The 14945-nt window shown below is 37.8% G+C and overlaps 1 protein-coding gene across 7 annotated transcripts in view; it reads right to left on the bottom strand.

Annotated features, from left to right (window-relative positions):
* The window catches only part of LOC132186338 (uncharacterized), a 30372-nt gene that overhangs the window by 1315 nt on the left and 14112 nt on the right, over nucleotides 1-14945 (bottom strand). For 3 of the 7 annotated variants that reach the window (XM_059600258.2, XM_059600259.2, XM_059600260.2), the window contains exons 9-18: nucleotides 13971-14069; nucleotides 13684-13823; nucleotides 12760-12881; nucleotides 12581-12687; nucleotides 12435-12477; nucleotides 12202-12293; nucleotides 11751-11799; nucleotides 10402-10472; nucleotides 9190-9309; nucleotides 872-957 (exon numbers count right to left, since the gene is read on the bottom strand). In XM_059600258.2, the coding sequence (XP_059456241.2) occupies nucleotides 872-957; nucleotides 9190-9309; nucleotides 10402-10472; nucleotides 11751-11799; nucleotides 12202-12293; nucleotides 12435-12477; nucleotides 12581-12687; nucleotides 12760-12881; nucleotides 13684-13823; nucleotides 13971-14069 (929 nt within the window). Of the gene's footprint in view, nucleotides 1-871; nucleotides 958-9189; nucleotides 9310-10164; nucleotides 10248-10401; nucleotides 10473-11750; nucleotides 11800-12201; nucleotides 12294-12434; nucleotides 12478-12580; nucleotides 12688-12759; nucleotides 12882-13683; nucleotides 13824-13970; nucleotides 14070-14945 lie in introns of those variants that run through there. The other 4 variants (XM_059600261.2, XR_009440742.2, XM_059600263.2 and 1 more) reach the window with 4 other exon arrangements.

Raw genomic sequence — 14945 nt, 5'->3', positions numbered from 1 at the left:
TGGCATCACAATAGACATCATTACAATGAGAAGCAGGACAGCTTGCTTTAATAAATATTAAGGTTATTCTCCTCAGCTTGTACCATTAGCATACAAAGGGATACACTAACATCTCAAGTTGAAGAGTAATGTTAGAAGTCACTCGTGTCCTCTTGTGCCACTCAAAAAATGATATGGCTTCTAAAATCACCATTATCCTTTTGATTGATTATTATTAAATTTTTATCAAACAATGATTTTAAAAGCTACCTTATTCTTAAAGTGACACAAAAGGGACACAAGAGTGACTTCTAAAATTATTTCAAGTTGAAATCATATGCCCCACAATGAGAAACAGGACAGCTCGCTAAAACAAATACTCATCTTTCCTCATATATAAGTGAAACTCTAATTAATTGTTTTAGCAGAAGTTGTAATCCTAAAAGTAGGATACTTGCTACAACAACTATTAAGATATATATTTTCCTGTTAAAGGAGAAAGAAAAAAAAAATCCCCTTTAACATGTGGCTTGTTACTCTCAATTACAACACCCTTGCTTCTATCCATTTCTGCACTCCAATTCTACTCCCTTACAGGCATTAAATAGAGCACATCAATAGTCCAACCAGATAAAGCAGAGTGGATACATATATTTTTTTACACTTCATTCCCTTTTGTTTTTCTTATTGATGCTAACAACTTCTCTGTACAATAGTTTTTCCTCAATATTAGGTTCTTGATGGCATTGGAACAAATAACATGAATAGACAAATACAAATAGTGAGCCTCCAGAATATGCTCAATAACAGAAAGAATCAATTTGAATATGGGAAAGATATATACGACAACAGGAATTCCACAATAATTTCAAGAGCCAAATTGATGAATTACCGAACATTGTACGTGCTAAAAGGATGAGAAGATCCATCGGAACATGTCAAAACAAATTGAGCTGAATTTCCACTAGGAAATTTAATCTGCGAGCACATTGAAATAGGAAGTGATTGCAATTCTTCTATCCAATAAACACATTCTAGAACAATTTCAAAACATTTTGAAACAATAGTGGAAGTTCATGAAAGAAGCATGGTATTCAAAAATGATACTCATCAACCTAATCACTCAATTAAAAAGGCCTTATCACATTATTTAATAATTAAAAATATAGTGCAGGTTTTTGCAGATTCTATCAACATCATACAACAATATTATTGTAAGAGAAATGCTACACACTCCTACTTCCAAGTTTACATTCCTTGACATGGCAGTGAAAATTACTATTAGATTTTAGATGAATTATTATTAGATTTGATCATTAATGTCACGTCATGGAGTGTAAACTTAAAAGTCTAGGAGTGAGAGTGTGTAGCATTTCTCTTATTGTAATAATCTCGTGAGTGAAAATGAAGGATTCATACTTTGACACAGTTATGTCAATGATAAAAAAAATTTAAAACTTTGAGACACCTTTAATTAATTGATTTATCAAAAAAGACACCTACAAGAGGGGGTAATGTGGGTGAATTGGCTGGTATATTAGGGTGTGGGACGTCCTCTCTGCCTTTGAAATATCTTGGCCTTCCTCTAAGGGCTGGTTTCAATGCTAAGTCCACATGGGATGAGATTGTGGAAAAGATTGAACAGAGGCTGGCCAGTTGGAAAAGGAGGTACTTATCTAAGGGTGGTAGGATTACCCTTATTAAGAGTACACTTTCCAATCTACCTACATATTTCTTGTCTCTTTTTCCTATTCCTGCTACTGTGGCTAATCGTATATAGAAGCTTCAACGAGACTTTTTATGGGGTGGGATAGGTGAAGAGTTTAAGTATCATCTAGTTAGTTGGTCTAAGGTTTGCTCTCCTATCTCTGAGGGTGGCCTAGGAATTCAAAACTTGAGAGTGTTCAATCAAGCTTTGTTAGGGAAGTGGTTGTGGCGTTATATTCAAGTGGTTGTGGCGTTATATATATATATATATATATATAATATATATATATAACATTGAGTACAAAGACCAAAATACCCCATATAATATATTAACCCTAATATGCTCATCTAACAGCATCCATCACAATTCTCCACCAAACCTCTCTCTCTCTCTCTCTCTCTATATATATATATATATATATGAAGTATGAGAGGAGAGAGCTACGTGAAATAACACAGCCTCTTCTTTCTTCTCTTTACATGCAAACCCTAAATCCCTTTAACATGATATCAGAGCCATAACTATTGACGGCACCTGATTACTCTCTCCCACCCCGCTTCTTCCTCCCTTCTTTATATATATATATATATATTTTCTTTGCCCAAATCCTAGTTTTATTCTACTGAGCGTGGAATTGTGAGACGTGGGCTTTATGCCCGCAAATAGTGATTGGGGATAGATGGTCATCGGCGTGGTTTGTGGTGTAATTTCGGTCTAGTATGTGGTTGTTGGTGACGTATATGGCTGCCGGCAGGTGACAGTGATGATTGGCAGAAACTGGGTTGTAGTTGAAGTGTGGTCGTCGACTAGGTCTGTGGTGGTTTGCCGGTGTGTTCTGTGGTAGTCGCTTGGGTCTGTCGCCGTGGTTTTTGGTATCATCGGTGAGGTTTGTCAGACGCCAACGTGTTTCAGTGTATTTCCGACGAGTTTCCGGCGAGCCTCCGGTAAGTCTTCGGCGCAGGTCCCTGTTTGATTTAGCTTCTAGTTTTGGTCTTTCCAGTAGGATTTCCGGCGTGGTCTACCTGTACCCGATGAGTTTCAACGGTCTCCAGCGAGTTTCTGGTTTTGGTCTTTCCATTCCTTTTAAGTGGTTGTTACAGTTACTCTTATTTTTTTTGCATTTCTGTGGTGGAGTCTGACTTCTTTGTTGTTGAGATTATTTTTTTTTTTATAAGTAATAATGCATTAAAGAGCGCAAATGGACTCAACCCAAGTACACAGGGAGTATACAAGAGAGCGACTAAGTAGGGGAGAAAGAAGAAGAGAACATAAAAAGAAAATTAGGGAAATTGATCTCTGAAGGAGCAAGCCAGCCTGTAGTCCATGTGAATAAGGTGTACAAAAAGAAATGTATAAAGTCCTCAAGGTTCCTCGACAAATCCTCGAAGCATCTCGCATTCCTTTTCTTCCAAATACACCAAAGAAGACAAAGGGAAGCTATCTTCCAAACCACGGCACTACTGGTTCTACCTCCCGCCCACCAACTAGCAAACATCTCCTTGACGCTTCTAGGCATAACCCAACTCATGTTAAAGCGAGAGAAGATAACATCCCATAACTTGCGCGCGACCCCACAATGAAGGAAGAGATAATCCACAGACTCCCCATCCGCCTCACACATACTACAACGATTAATCACAACAATACCTCTCTTCCGAACATTATCCAGTGTGAGAGATTTCCCAAGGGCAGCCGACCAAGCGAAAAACGCCACTCTCGAAGGAGCCTTAGTACGCTAAATGCTTCTCCACGGGAAGTGGTTAGGCTCCTAAAAGGCAAGCCTCCTATAGAAGGAGCGAACCTCAAACTTCCCTTTACTTGAAGGGATCCACCACATCCGGTCCTCCCCTTCCCCCCGAATCGAAGACGAATACAAGAGCGAGAAAAAAGAGGCTAAAGCCATCTCTTTGTTGTTGAGATTATGGCCTCTAAACTTGAAACTTCCTTCGTTAATGCTCCTATGACCCTTGTGAAGCTCAATGGAAAGAATTATATTTATTGGGCAAGGTCTGTTGAAGTTTTTCTCAAAGGCAAGGGTTTGTTTATTCACTTAACCTCGGGTATGCCTACAGACTATCCTCCTAGCCTTTGGGAACAAGAAGATAATCAAATTATCTCTCTTATGTTGAATAGTATTGAGTCTCACCTTGGATCTTCATGCATCTACTTGCCTAGTGCCAAGGACATTTGAGATCATCTTAGTCACATGTACTCTGAAACTGGGAATATCACTCGGATTTATGAAGTGTGTAAACAATATTTTGGGCTTGAACAAGGTGATCAAACAGTGGATGAGTACTACAACTAAGTTGTGGCTATTTGTAAGGAGCGAAACTTGTACCAACCGCTCTCTAAGGACCTAAAGAAAATGGAACAGCAACGTCAAGATGTGGATGTGGTTCGGTTTCTTCTTGGCTTGAAACCCGAGTTTGAGTCGGTTCGTGCGCAGATTTTGGGGGGGTTCTACACTTCCTTCACTTCTTGAAGTCTTTTCTCGGATTCAGCGTGCTAATCTTACTAATCATGGCTCTCAGATAAATTCTGAGCGTACTGGTGAGTGCGCTACTCTTATTGCTGCCCGTGGAAGTTATGGTAGTTCTCGTGGTTTTCGTGGTGGACGTGATTCTCGAGGTGGAGATCGCATCGGAGGTCGTGGGCCTCGCAAATGCACTCATTGTGGTCGTACAAACCATTCTGTGGATTTTTGTTGAGATTTACATGGCACACCATCTGGGTTGGCCAATCAGGTTGCTTCTCACGATGATTCCCCAGCTCCATCTGGACCACCTGTTAGCTCAAGCTCACACTTCGAGAATGATTTGATCTCCATTCCGAAAGATGAGTATGCTCAGTTCTTAACCCATAAGCGGGCTTCTACCTCTTCCACTGTTACTTTTGCTCAGTCAGATACTGCATCTCACTGTCTTTTATCCTCCACTCGCGACTCTTGGATTATTGATTCTGGCGCCAATGAGCATATGACTGGTTTGTCCACTTCTCTCTCTGATTATCGTCATGTTGATACACCCCACAATGTCACCCTAGCTAATGGTTCCCTCTCCACCGTAGCCGGCTCTGGCCATACCCATTTGAGTCCAGATATTGAGTTGTTTTCTGTTCTACACGTTCCTGGTTTTCCTTTTAATTTGTTATCCATTAGTAAAATTACCAAAGCTCTTAATTGTTATGTCAGTTTTTACTCTTCTTTGTGCATTTTTCAGGATCTCTAGACGAGGAGGATGATTGGTATGGGGCATGAAGTTGGTGGCTTATATTATCTGGATCTTGCACCTTCATTTTCCTCGTGTGCTTTACAGTCGTCAACCTCAGCTTTTCAGTGGCATTGTCGTCTTGGTCATCCTTCCCTTCCTACATTGAAGCATCAAGTCCCGAGTCTTCAAAATGAGTTGTCCGTGTCTTGCGAAGCTTGTCAGCTTAGTAAGCACCGTCGTGTTTCTTTTCCGTTAAGAGTTGTTAGTCGTGTTTCACATCCTTTTGAGTTAGTTCATTTTGATGTATGGGGTCCTATGAATATTGCATCCAATAAATTTCATTATTTTGTGACCTTTGTGGATGATTTTTCCCGTATGACTTGGCTATTTTTAATGAAAAATCGTTCAGAATTATTTTCTGTTTTCCAAATTTTTCGTAATATGATTAAGACTCAATTTATTAAGAAAATTCATATTTTGCGTTCCGATAATGCCAAAAAATACACATCTAGTTCTTTTGCCTCTTATTTGTCTGATAAAGGCATTATCCATAAAAAATCATGTGCTAACACTCTACAACAAAATGGAGTGGCTGAATGCAAGAATCGTCATGTATTGGATGTTGCACGCTATCTCTTATTTCATATGCATGTCCCCAAACATTTTTGGAGTGACGCTGTTCTTACTACTTGTTACCTCATTAATCGAATGCCCTCCTCGGTCTTAGATGGTGCTTCTTCTCATTCTCTCTTATACTGTTCTTCACCCCCATTTGCCTTACCACTTAGGGTTTTTGGGTGTGTTTGTTATGTTCATAATTTGGGCCCTGGTTATGATAAACTTGATCCTCATTCTACCAAATGTGTTTTTCTTGGTTATTCCACAACTCAGAAAGGATATCGTTGTTATAGTCCTGTTCTTCGCCGCTACTTTACTAGCGCTGATGTCACATTTGTTGAGTCTCTTTCCTATTTTCCTGTTGATGCGTCTTTTGGAGCGTCTACCCTTAAGCCTGATGTCGCGTCTGTTCCACTACCTGTTCCATATCTCTCTAAGTCTGTCGTGTTGCCTCCACCCTCACCTGCTCCTCTCCAAGTTTATAGACGTCGGCCATGCCCATCAGCTCCTGCACCTCCACCATCATCCTCCTCGTCTTCGGATCCGCTGGCACCTGCATCTGATTCCTTGCCCATTGCCCTACGGAAAGGTACACGTTCTTGCACTACTAAACATCCTATCAGTCAATTTGTATCCACTAGTTCTTTATCTCCTTCCCATTCTTGCTTTGTTTCCCATCTTTCTACCGTTTCCACCCCAAAGACAGTGCAGGATGCCTTATCTGACTCTAGTTGGAGGCAAGCTATGGAATTGGAAATGAAGGCCTTACATCAAAATGGTACGTGGGAAGTTGTTCCATTACCCCCTGCTAAGAAGACTGTTGGTTGCAAATGGGTATACACGGTTAAGTTTAATCCTGATGGTTCTGTTGAACGGTTGAAAGCTCGTTTGGTTGCTAAAGGTTATACACAGACATATGGTATTGATTATGATGAGACGTTTTCTCCAATTGCCAAAATCTCTTCCGTTCGTATTCTTATTTCTTTGGCTACTAATCTTAATTGGCCCTTATTTCAGTTGGATGTCAAAAATGCCTTTTTGCATGGGGATTTACATGAGGAAGTTTATATGGAGCAATCACCTAGGTTTGTTGCTCAAGGGGAGTATCGGAGTTGTGTCTGTAAGTTAAAAAAGGCTTTGTATGGTCTCAAGCAATCTCCACGGGCATGGTTTGGGAAGTTCTCTGTGGCCGTTATGGAGTTTGGTCTTCAGCGTTGTCAGACAGATCATTCAGTATTTCACTTGCATACAAATGCAGGCTACATTCTTCTTGTGGTATATGTGGATGACATTGTGATTATAGGTGATGATTAAGGAGGTATTGCTCGATTGAAACTGTTTTTACAGCAGAAGTTTCATACAAAAGATTTGGGAAAACTAAGATATTTCTTGGGGATTGAAGTTGCTAGATCCTGAAAGGGTATCAATTTATCTCAAAGAAAATATGCACTTGATTTGTTAGAAGAGACAGGTCTCCTAGGTGCTCGTCCTGTTGAAACTCCAATGGATCCTAATCAGAAATTAGTAAAGGAAGAAGGAGAATTATTTGAAGATCCTAGTAGGTATCGTCGTTTGGTTGGAAAGTTGAATTATCTCACTATTACTAGGCCAGACATTTCATATGCAGTTGGCGTTGTTAGTTAATTCTTGGAGGCTCCTAGAGTTTTACATTAGGAAGCTGTTACTCGTATTATTCAATATTTGAAAAGAGCTCCTGGCCTTGGGATATTGTATAGACCGAATGGACACCTTCGGGTAGAAGGGTTTACTGATACAGATTGGGCAGGTTCCCTCCCAGATAGGCGATCTACTACAGGGTATTGCACATTCTTGGGTGGTAATCTGGTGACTTGGAAAAGTAAGAAACAGACGGTGGTAGCACGGTCGAGTGCTGAGGCAGAATATAGGGCAATGTCTAATACTGCTAGTGAATTGACGTGGTTACAACATTTCCTGCAAGAGATTGGATTCACCGCTCCTACTCCTATCCCGTTATTTTGCGACAATCAAGCCGCTATACATATTGCGTCTAACTCTGTTTTTAATGAAAGAACTAAGCATATTGAGGTCGATTGTCACTTTGTTTGAGATAAGATACTCAGCGGAGATATATCTACACCATTTGTGAAGTCTGGAGATCAACTAGCTGATATGTTTACAAAGTCCTTGTGTCGAAAGAAGTTAGAGTTTATTTGTTCCAAGCTGGGCTTATATGATATATATGCTCCAGCTTGAGGGGGAGTGTTAGATGAGCATATTAGGGTTAATATATTATATGGGGTATTTTGGTCTTTGTACTCCATGTTACATTATATATATATATATATATATACGAAGTATGAGAGGGGAGGGCTACGTGACATAACACAGCCTCTTCTTTCTTCTCTTTACATGCAAACCCTAAATCCCTCTTATAGATGCCAAATTCGGTTTTGAGTAGGGTGGGTGGCGCTTCATCAACACTTCAAGGCCGAATCGGGTGGGGGCTTTGGAAGTATATTAGTAGGGGGTGGAGGTTATTTTCTAGCCATACCAGATTTGATCCAGGAGAGGGGTCCAAGATTAGATTCTGGGATGATGTGTGGTGTGGAGGTTCGAGCCTTAAGGAAGCTTTCCCAGGTTTATACAATATGGCTACTGTGAAGGATGCGTCTATTGCTACTAAAATGGATCATTCGAGTGGCTCCCTTCAATGGAACGTTAGCTTTATTCGCCTTGTTCACGATTGGGAAGTGGATGTTCTAGCTTCCTTCTATACCTTGTATTCTCACAAAATGAGAAGGGAAAGGGAGGATAAGATTTGGTGGGTTCCTTCTCGAAAAGGGAAGTTTGACGTGAGATCTTTCAACAAGATCCTTACCCATAATGAGACTATTTGCTTCCCTAGGAGGAGTATTAGGCGGACAAAGGCACCTTCGAGAGTGGCTTTTTTTTGTCTAGACAGCGGTGCTAGGGAAGATCCTTACATTGGACAACCTTAGGAAGAGACAACTTATCGTGATTGATAGATGTTTGTGCAAATCAGATGGGGAGACCATTGATCATATTCTTCTCCACTGTGAGGTTGCAAGTGCTTTATGGTATGCCTTTTTCAGTTGTTTTGGGTTGTCTTAGGTTATGCCTAATAGCATGGCGGATTTGTTTGCATGTTGGTGGATGGGAGGTCATTTTTGGAGTGCTATGGTGTGGAAGATGGTCCTTCTTTGTCTTATGTGGTGTTTATGGAGGGAAAGAAATGCGAGATACTTGAGGATCTAGAGAGGACTTTGGAGGAACTTAAGTCCTTTTTCTTCTTTACCCTCATCAATTGGACAAATGCTTATTCAGCTCCTTTAGTGATTAGTTATTTTGATTTTCTTGTTTTATTTTCTTCCTTTAATTATGCATTCTCTTGTATACTTCATGTGTACTAAGGGTTGCGTCCCTCTCCGCTTTTGATATACACAACATTACTTATCAAAAAAAAAAAATTTGTTGAGACACTAGAAAGCTTCCTCTAAAATCACAATTGACATTGTGAAATGGAATAAATATGATATACGACCATACTGAGTGCATGCTCAAACAACTGCCACGATACCATGAAATAATGACAATTACTAGTGAGAGTTACCAAACAATAAATGCAATTAAAATATAACAAGGGAATGCACCAAAAAGTAAAGAACATACTGAAAGATCCTTTGAAAATTTCTCGTGAATCACTACAGCTTCTGTGCTATTGATCTTAATTTGGAAGCTTGACCGTCTCAATAATAGAGTTGTTGGCTCCCAAATCTCTGAAGAATACATCTGTAAATATGATTCAGAAAGTCTTACACGATATTTAAAGCTATATGTAGGTCACAACACAGTTCTAAAACTGTGATTTTATGGCAGTGAAGTTAGGGAGTGAAACTGTAGACTAGTAATGCATTAAGTTTGGCATGACATGCGTTCATATAGTTAGATACCATATCACTTCTATTGGCCGGGAGTTGGGACCTCAGGCTACCCAAAGGAAGGCATTAAAAGGTGACAGAAAGAATGTAGAGCAGGCTTTGGCACCCAAATAATTGGAGACTAACTCCCTTTGGCCATGTTTTGTTCATTGGAAAATAATTTGTAGAACAAATAAAATTTCCCCTGAACATATATGCAGTAAGATATGCATTTTTGCCCCCCAAAGTCTTCTGGTTGCATGAAAATATGATGAATTTTATTTGAACAATGAGAGAGAGAGAGAGAGAGAGAGAGAGAGAGATCTTCAAGCCGAGAAGAGATCCATTCACATAACATTGATAACGGGGTATTGCCCGGACAATCCCCCCCAACCATGTATGAACCCCGGAACTTCCACATCGTGAATAGGAAGATAAACTTCAAAATAAGTTCAAAGATGTCATCGCCAAGAGTTTTCCTACTATTTGGGATTCTTTCCCCAAGATTTTAGGCGCATAGAATCAGATCTATAGTAAAATATAGGATTCTCTAAGAATTTTGTTACCAACACTTTGCCTGAAACAGAAGTAGCCTTAACTGATTTCAGCCTAGGAAAAGTTTTGATGATCGCATATAAGTTATATAAAATAAAGAGTGGAACATCTTAGACAATGAATCTAAACCAATGGCGCAATTGTTAGAAAACTCATGGACATCGGTACCTACATTGGAGTTTCCTCCTAAATGACTTCAAATATATCTCCAAATCAGTAAATGTCAATTTCACCAAGCACCATTTTTCCTACAAACTAACATTTTAGATTAAGTTAGGAGATGGCTATGCTGTACTACCCTTTAGAAAATAACAAAATAAATTTTCTTTACTTATCCTAAAAAAATAACAAGATGATACATAAGATAAAATTCCATCACAAAGAACTATTAAATCTGAAGCAGACCTACCAGCATTAGAACATTAAACGTGGCTTGTCCTCCAGCAATATATGTGTCAATCTCCATTTGCATTTCTGGGTCTATAAAGTGGCTCATCAGAAAACTGTAAATAACATTTTAAAAAATAATAATAATAATAATTGAGGGGAGGGGGCACATGCATATAAAGAAATAGAGACCTGCTACTTCACCATCTTCTATTTATCTCCCATCCATGTTTTGGATCTGTTTTTTACATGTGGGTCCTACGTATCCAATAGTTGGTTTTAGAAAAAGGGTGGAGATGGATGGCAGATAGACAGGAGATGGAGAAATAGTATTCTCAAAGAAATATGATCTAAAATCAAAGCATCCATGCATGCTGTTATATACCTAATTTTTAATTTGGAATGATTTTCTAAAATCATAATCTGACTCACCACCGTATTTACCATATCCTTCTTGTTTAGATTTAACCCAGTCCGTTGAAAAGGATCCATAAAGGGATCAAGGCTTAGTTGAGTTGAGTTGAGTCGAGTCAAGTCATGTTTTAAAGGCAACTAATATCATTTTAGGTATCCAAGGAAGCCTAGCAGTATAGCCTTTCAGTTACTTGTTTGCATATGCCTCAACTTATCTTGTATTTAAAATGCATAAAAAAGTAATGTTATATGGGCTCAGAAAAAAATAATGTTGTATAAAACCGCTCATGTTTTTGTCAAAAAATCTTAGCTATTGATCCACATTGAAACTAATCCTTGATACTAATTACTATGCATGGGCATCATATATTCAATGAAACATTTGACTTGGTAACTAGAGAAAAAGGTAGATAAGAAATTACAATTTAGTAAAATTCACAACAATATTGGCTAAGACATAATATTTGGTGGCAAAAATTACAGATCTCACCAAACTGTAAGCGAAATACTAAATATTAGTGCTATGTCAAACACTACTGACAGCTTTTTTTGGAAGGATCAAGGAACATGTCTGATGCACAACCGTGACACTTTGACTGTTAAGAACAGCAGTAATGCCACAAAAAGGATTGTTGAGGAAGTATAATTACATGACTATTTCTGTTCTTGGCCAAACTAGTGAGACTAAAAAGATTTTAGATATAAAATTATTTCAATTTAATAATTAAAAAAGAAGAAGAAGAAGAAAACAACTACAAACTCCAAAATTTGAGCACATGAGAACAAGACTATAACCTCATTCCCATTTAGAAACTAGTCAAACTCTTGAAAAATACGGTGGAGATCTATTACACATGAATATGCAAAAATTGGCATATTGCTTTAAATCTCAAAATTCTTAAGAATCTTCAATGATATTCAAGTGTATCAATTACCAATTCGGTGAAATTCACTTACCACATTTTATTTTGTTCTGATCATTGGCGAAAAGCCTCACTAGATCCCCCTGTTAACAGTAAACCATTTAGTAGAAATAATCAGGAAGACAAAATGTCATGCACAACACTTATAAAACCTTGCAACCGTGAATAACATACACAATTTTCATTTGTGACAAACCAGAGCATAATTTACAAGGGGATTAGTAACACTGCCAAAAATAATGAAGCAGGCTACTAAGTTTTGTCACTCGAAAGGAGCAACAGGCTGGAAGTCCAATCAAAGAAGGCAGATACTAGGTTTAGAAAAATGACTACTTTCAGCAAATTTTTGGATCCTCTATCAGTTCATAACATCATGAAAGGACTTTAAGTAGGACCAGAGGACATATACTATTACATGCATATATACATCAATAACCACACATACATAAATGAATATTTATGATTGTATGAAGTACATAGAAAACCTGATGGCCTTTGTCATCCATTGGTATGCACTCAACAGCAATCAGTTTATCAACATCATCAGCTGTAACAACATATTCTGGGTTTGTGGCTCCTGAATTAGAAACACTAAATAAATAAATAATAGATAAGATAAACTTCTAAAAAGAAACTATGTGACACTAAAAAGAATGTGATCTACAAAAAATAAAAATAAAAAACTACTCAAAAAGTCGAGGTTCATTTCGATGCTTACCTTCAATGTACTGCCTGGTGCCATCCTGAAGATGACGAACCCACTGATTCAAAAAACAAAAATGTTGACATATAAATAACCCATAAAATATGAAAACTGAATAATATGTAGAAATTATGATGAAAATGATTTTTGAGGAATTTCACCTGAAAAATACATAGTGAAGTCCCACGTACAGGATATCCACATCCAAGAAGCCGGCCTCCAGGTATAGCCTCACCAATAATCTGAAAATTCTCTATGCCAGGGCCTTCTAATTGAAATAATTCTTATTAGAATTTATTAATGATCATCCTGTTCTTTTATCGACAAAAACACCAATCACCTTCAGAAACAGAGTTGTTATGCATGACAGCAGGTGGAAATAAGATTGCATCACTCATATTTCCTGCTTTGAACTTCAGATCACCTTTATCAGCAGAGGGGTGAGTTAGAGAGCCTATGTCCCTGTAAGAATATGACTTATAGGTAAGACGAAAACATATCAAGAAGATCCAAATGAATATCTAAGATAAAAGTAACTTATTTGGTTATACCAGTAGAACTCATTTCATTATAAAAAATATGGATCAACTTCCTTAAGAAGTCGAGTAGGATTTAATAACAAATTCTATACATCAGGGTTCTCTTGTATACTTCTTGTGTATTGAAGTTGCGCCCCTATGCGCTTTTAATGAATTTGCATTACTTATAAATTAAAAAAAAAATAAAAAAAAAAAGTAGGATTTAGTGACAAATTCAACATTTGGAGTAACCCGACTCAGATAACAGTTTGTATAAGGGAACAGTTTTGCAGGTAGCTGCTGAAATTTCAAAGAATCAATCAAGGGAAAAGAGGAAAATATTTTAAATTATTCAGAATGCTCCCAGAATTCCACATATTTTAGGGGTATGGCAATATCTATGCTCTCAGTCACAAACTAAACCAATGTGATGCACTGACAAACAGGTGAAGGAGAAACATTATAACATATAAATTAAAAAGCATTTAGTCGTACCCACTATAGAGGTGGTAGTCAGTATAAGTCTAGAGCAAGCTATAGGTGAAAATTCACTTACTACAGATTATGTTCTCATGGAGAGAACAAGTTCAAAATGATCAAACACGATCTTTTAAAACTTACAGGATAGCAAACTATGTGATATAACTGGTCAGGATGTAGCTAAAATTACTTTTCCACACAGAACTGCACAGTAATGATAGGAAAAGAAGATCAAAACAACCAGAAACAAAATGAATAATCCCAACCTATAACTATTGGATGAGAACTCCTGAAGATTGTCATTATTCATTAACTGTGACATGTCATCGTCAAGCATTGTGTTTTTCGTCTCTGTAAGACCACGATAGTGCACATATTGCGCCATATCTTCAGTTGGTTGCTCACCCTGCATTAGAAGCCCCCCAAAAAAAAGGTAGAAGAAACAAGAAAGAATAGTAATAAAGAAGAAATCAATGATAAGGTCAAATTAATAAAATGAAAAAAAAATGATATAATAAGGTAGTATACAAGTAGATTACATGCCAATAAGTACCATGGATCTAGGGTGAGATTGATCTCCTGGGCTGTGATTATCATGAGATCCACGTCCACCATGATTATCCACAGCAGATGTTATTTCTCTCATTCTCTCCTGTGATAAGAATAAGGATGTGACTTTAATTATCTCTCAAGCATATCCCCTACCAAACGAGCTTATAACCCTGATAAAGGTTGAACTCATGCACTAGAAGAAAGCACCTCAATGTTACAAATTTTAGGATAAAGAAAAACTCAGCAAGGAAAAGGCAGAAGAAGTCTTGATGTAATAATATAGAAGTCTTGAGGTAACAATTGTAAACAACTATTTGCTTGTAATTGTGTGTGCAACCCAAATACATAGATGCACCAATCACTTTCTATAAAAAAATATACATATCAATCTTCGCATTCATTTAGAAGAAAAACAAAAATTGTGTCTCCATTATCATCTTATAGAACGACAATCGCTTAAATATGTTCATATTGTCGGAAAATCCAAAAGGTCGATACTATATATATATATCATGAAATGTTATATATGTGTACTTATTTTTATTTATCCATCTTTGGTTTCTATGATTTATGGTAATTTTTGTCTACAAATACATCTTTTAATATCAATAGTTACATGACAAGTGGGTGTTTTTATTGGATGGGAAGTGGTGTTTTCAATAGCAGCCTTTTCTCAAGACATTTTAGTTGGCACCCCAAGCAGGACAGCCTTGATTTTGATTACATTGATGTGGAGGCTTCCAGGTTAGAGAGACCGTTCGAGGAGAGTAAGGTCCTTGATGTGGTAAAAGGTATGAATAGTGAGAAGGGGCCATGCCTTAATGGTTTTTCTATGGCGTTCTTCCAAGTGTGCTAGGAGGTAATCAAGGCAGATATTATAAGGATGTACCAGGATTTCATGCTAGTAGCAAGTTTGAGAAAAGTCTCAATACCACCTTCATTGCCCTCATTCCAAAGAAAATTGGGGCCATTGATC

This window comes from Corylus avellana, chromosome 6 (assembly GCF_965113065.1).
Source record: "Corylus avellana chromosome 6, dhCorAvel1.hap1.2, whole genome shotgun sequence".
Taxonomy (NCBI): domain Eukaryota; kingdom Viridiplantae; phylum Streptophyta; class Magnoliopsida; order Fagales; family Betulaceae; genus Corylus; species Corylus avellana.
This window is presented reverse-complemented; position numbering and strand designations above follow the sequence as displayed.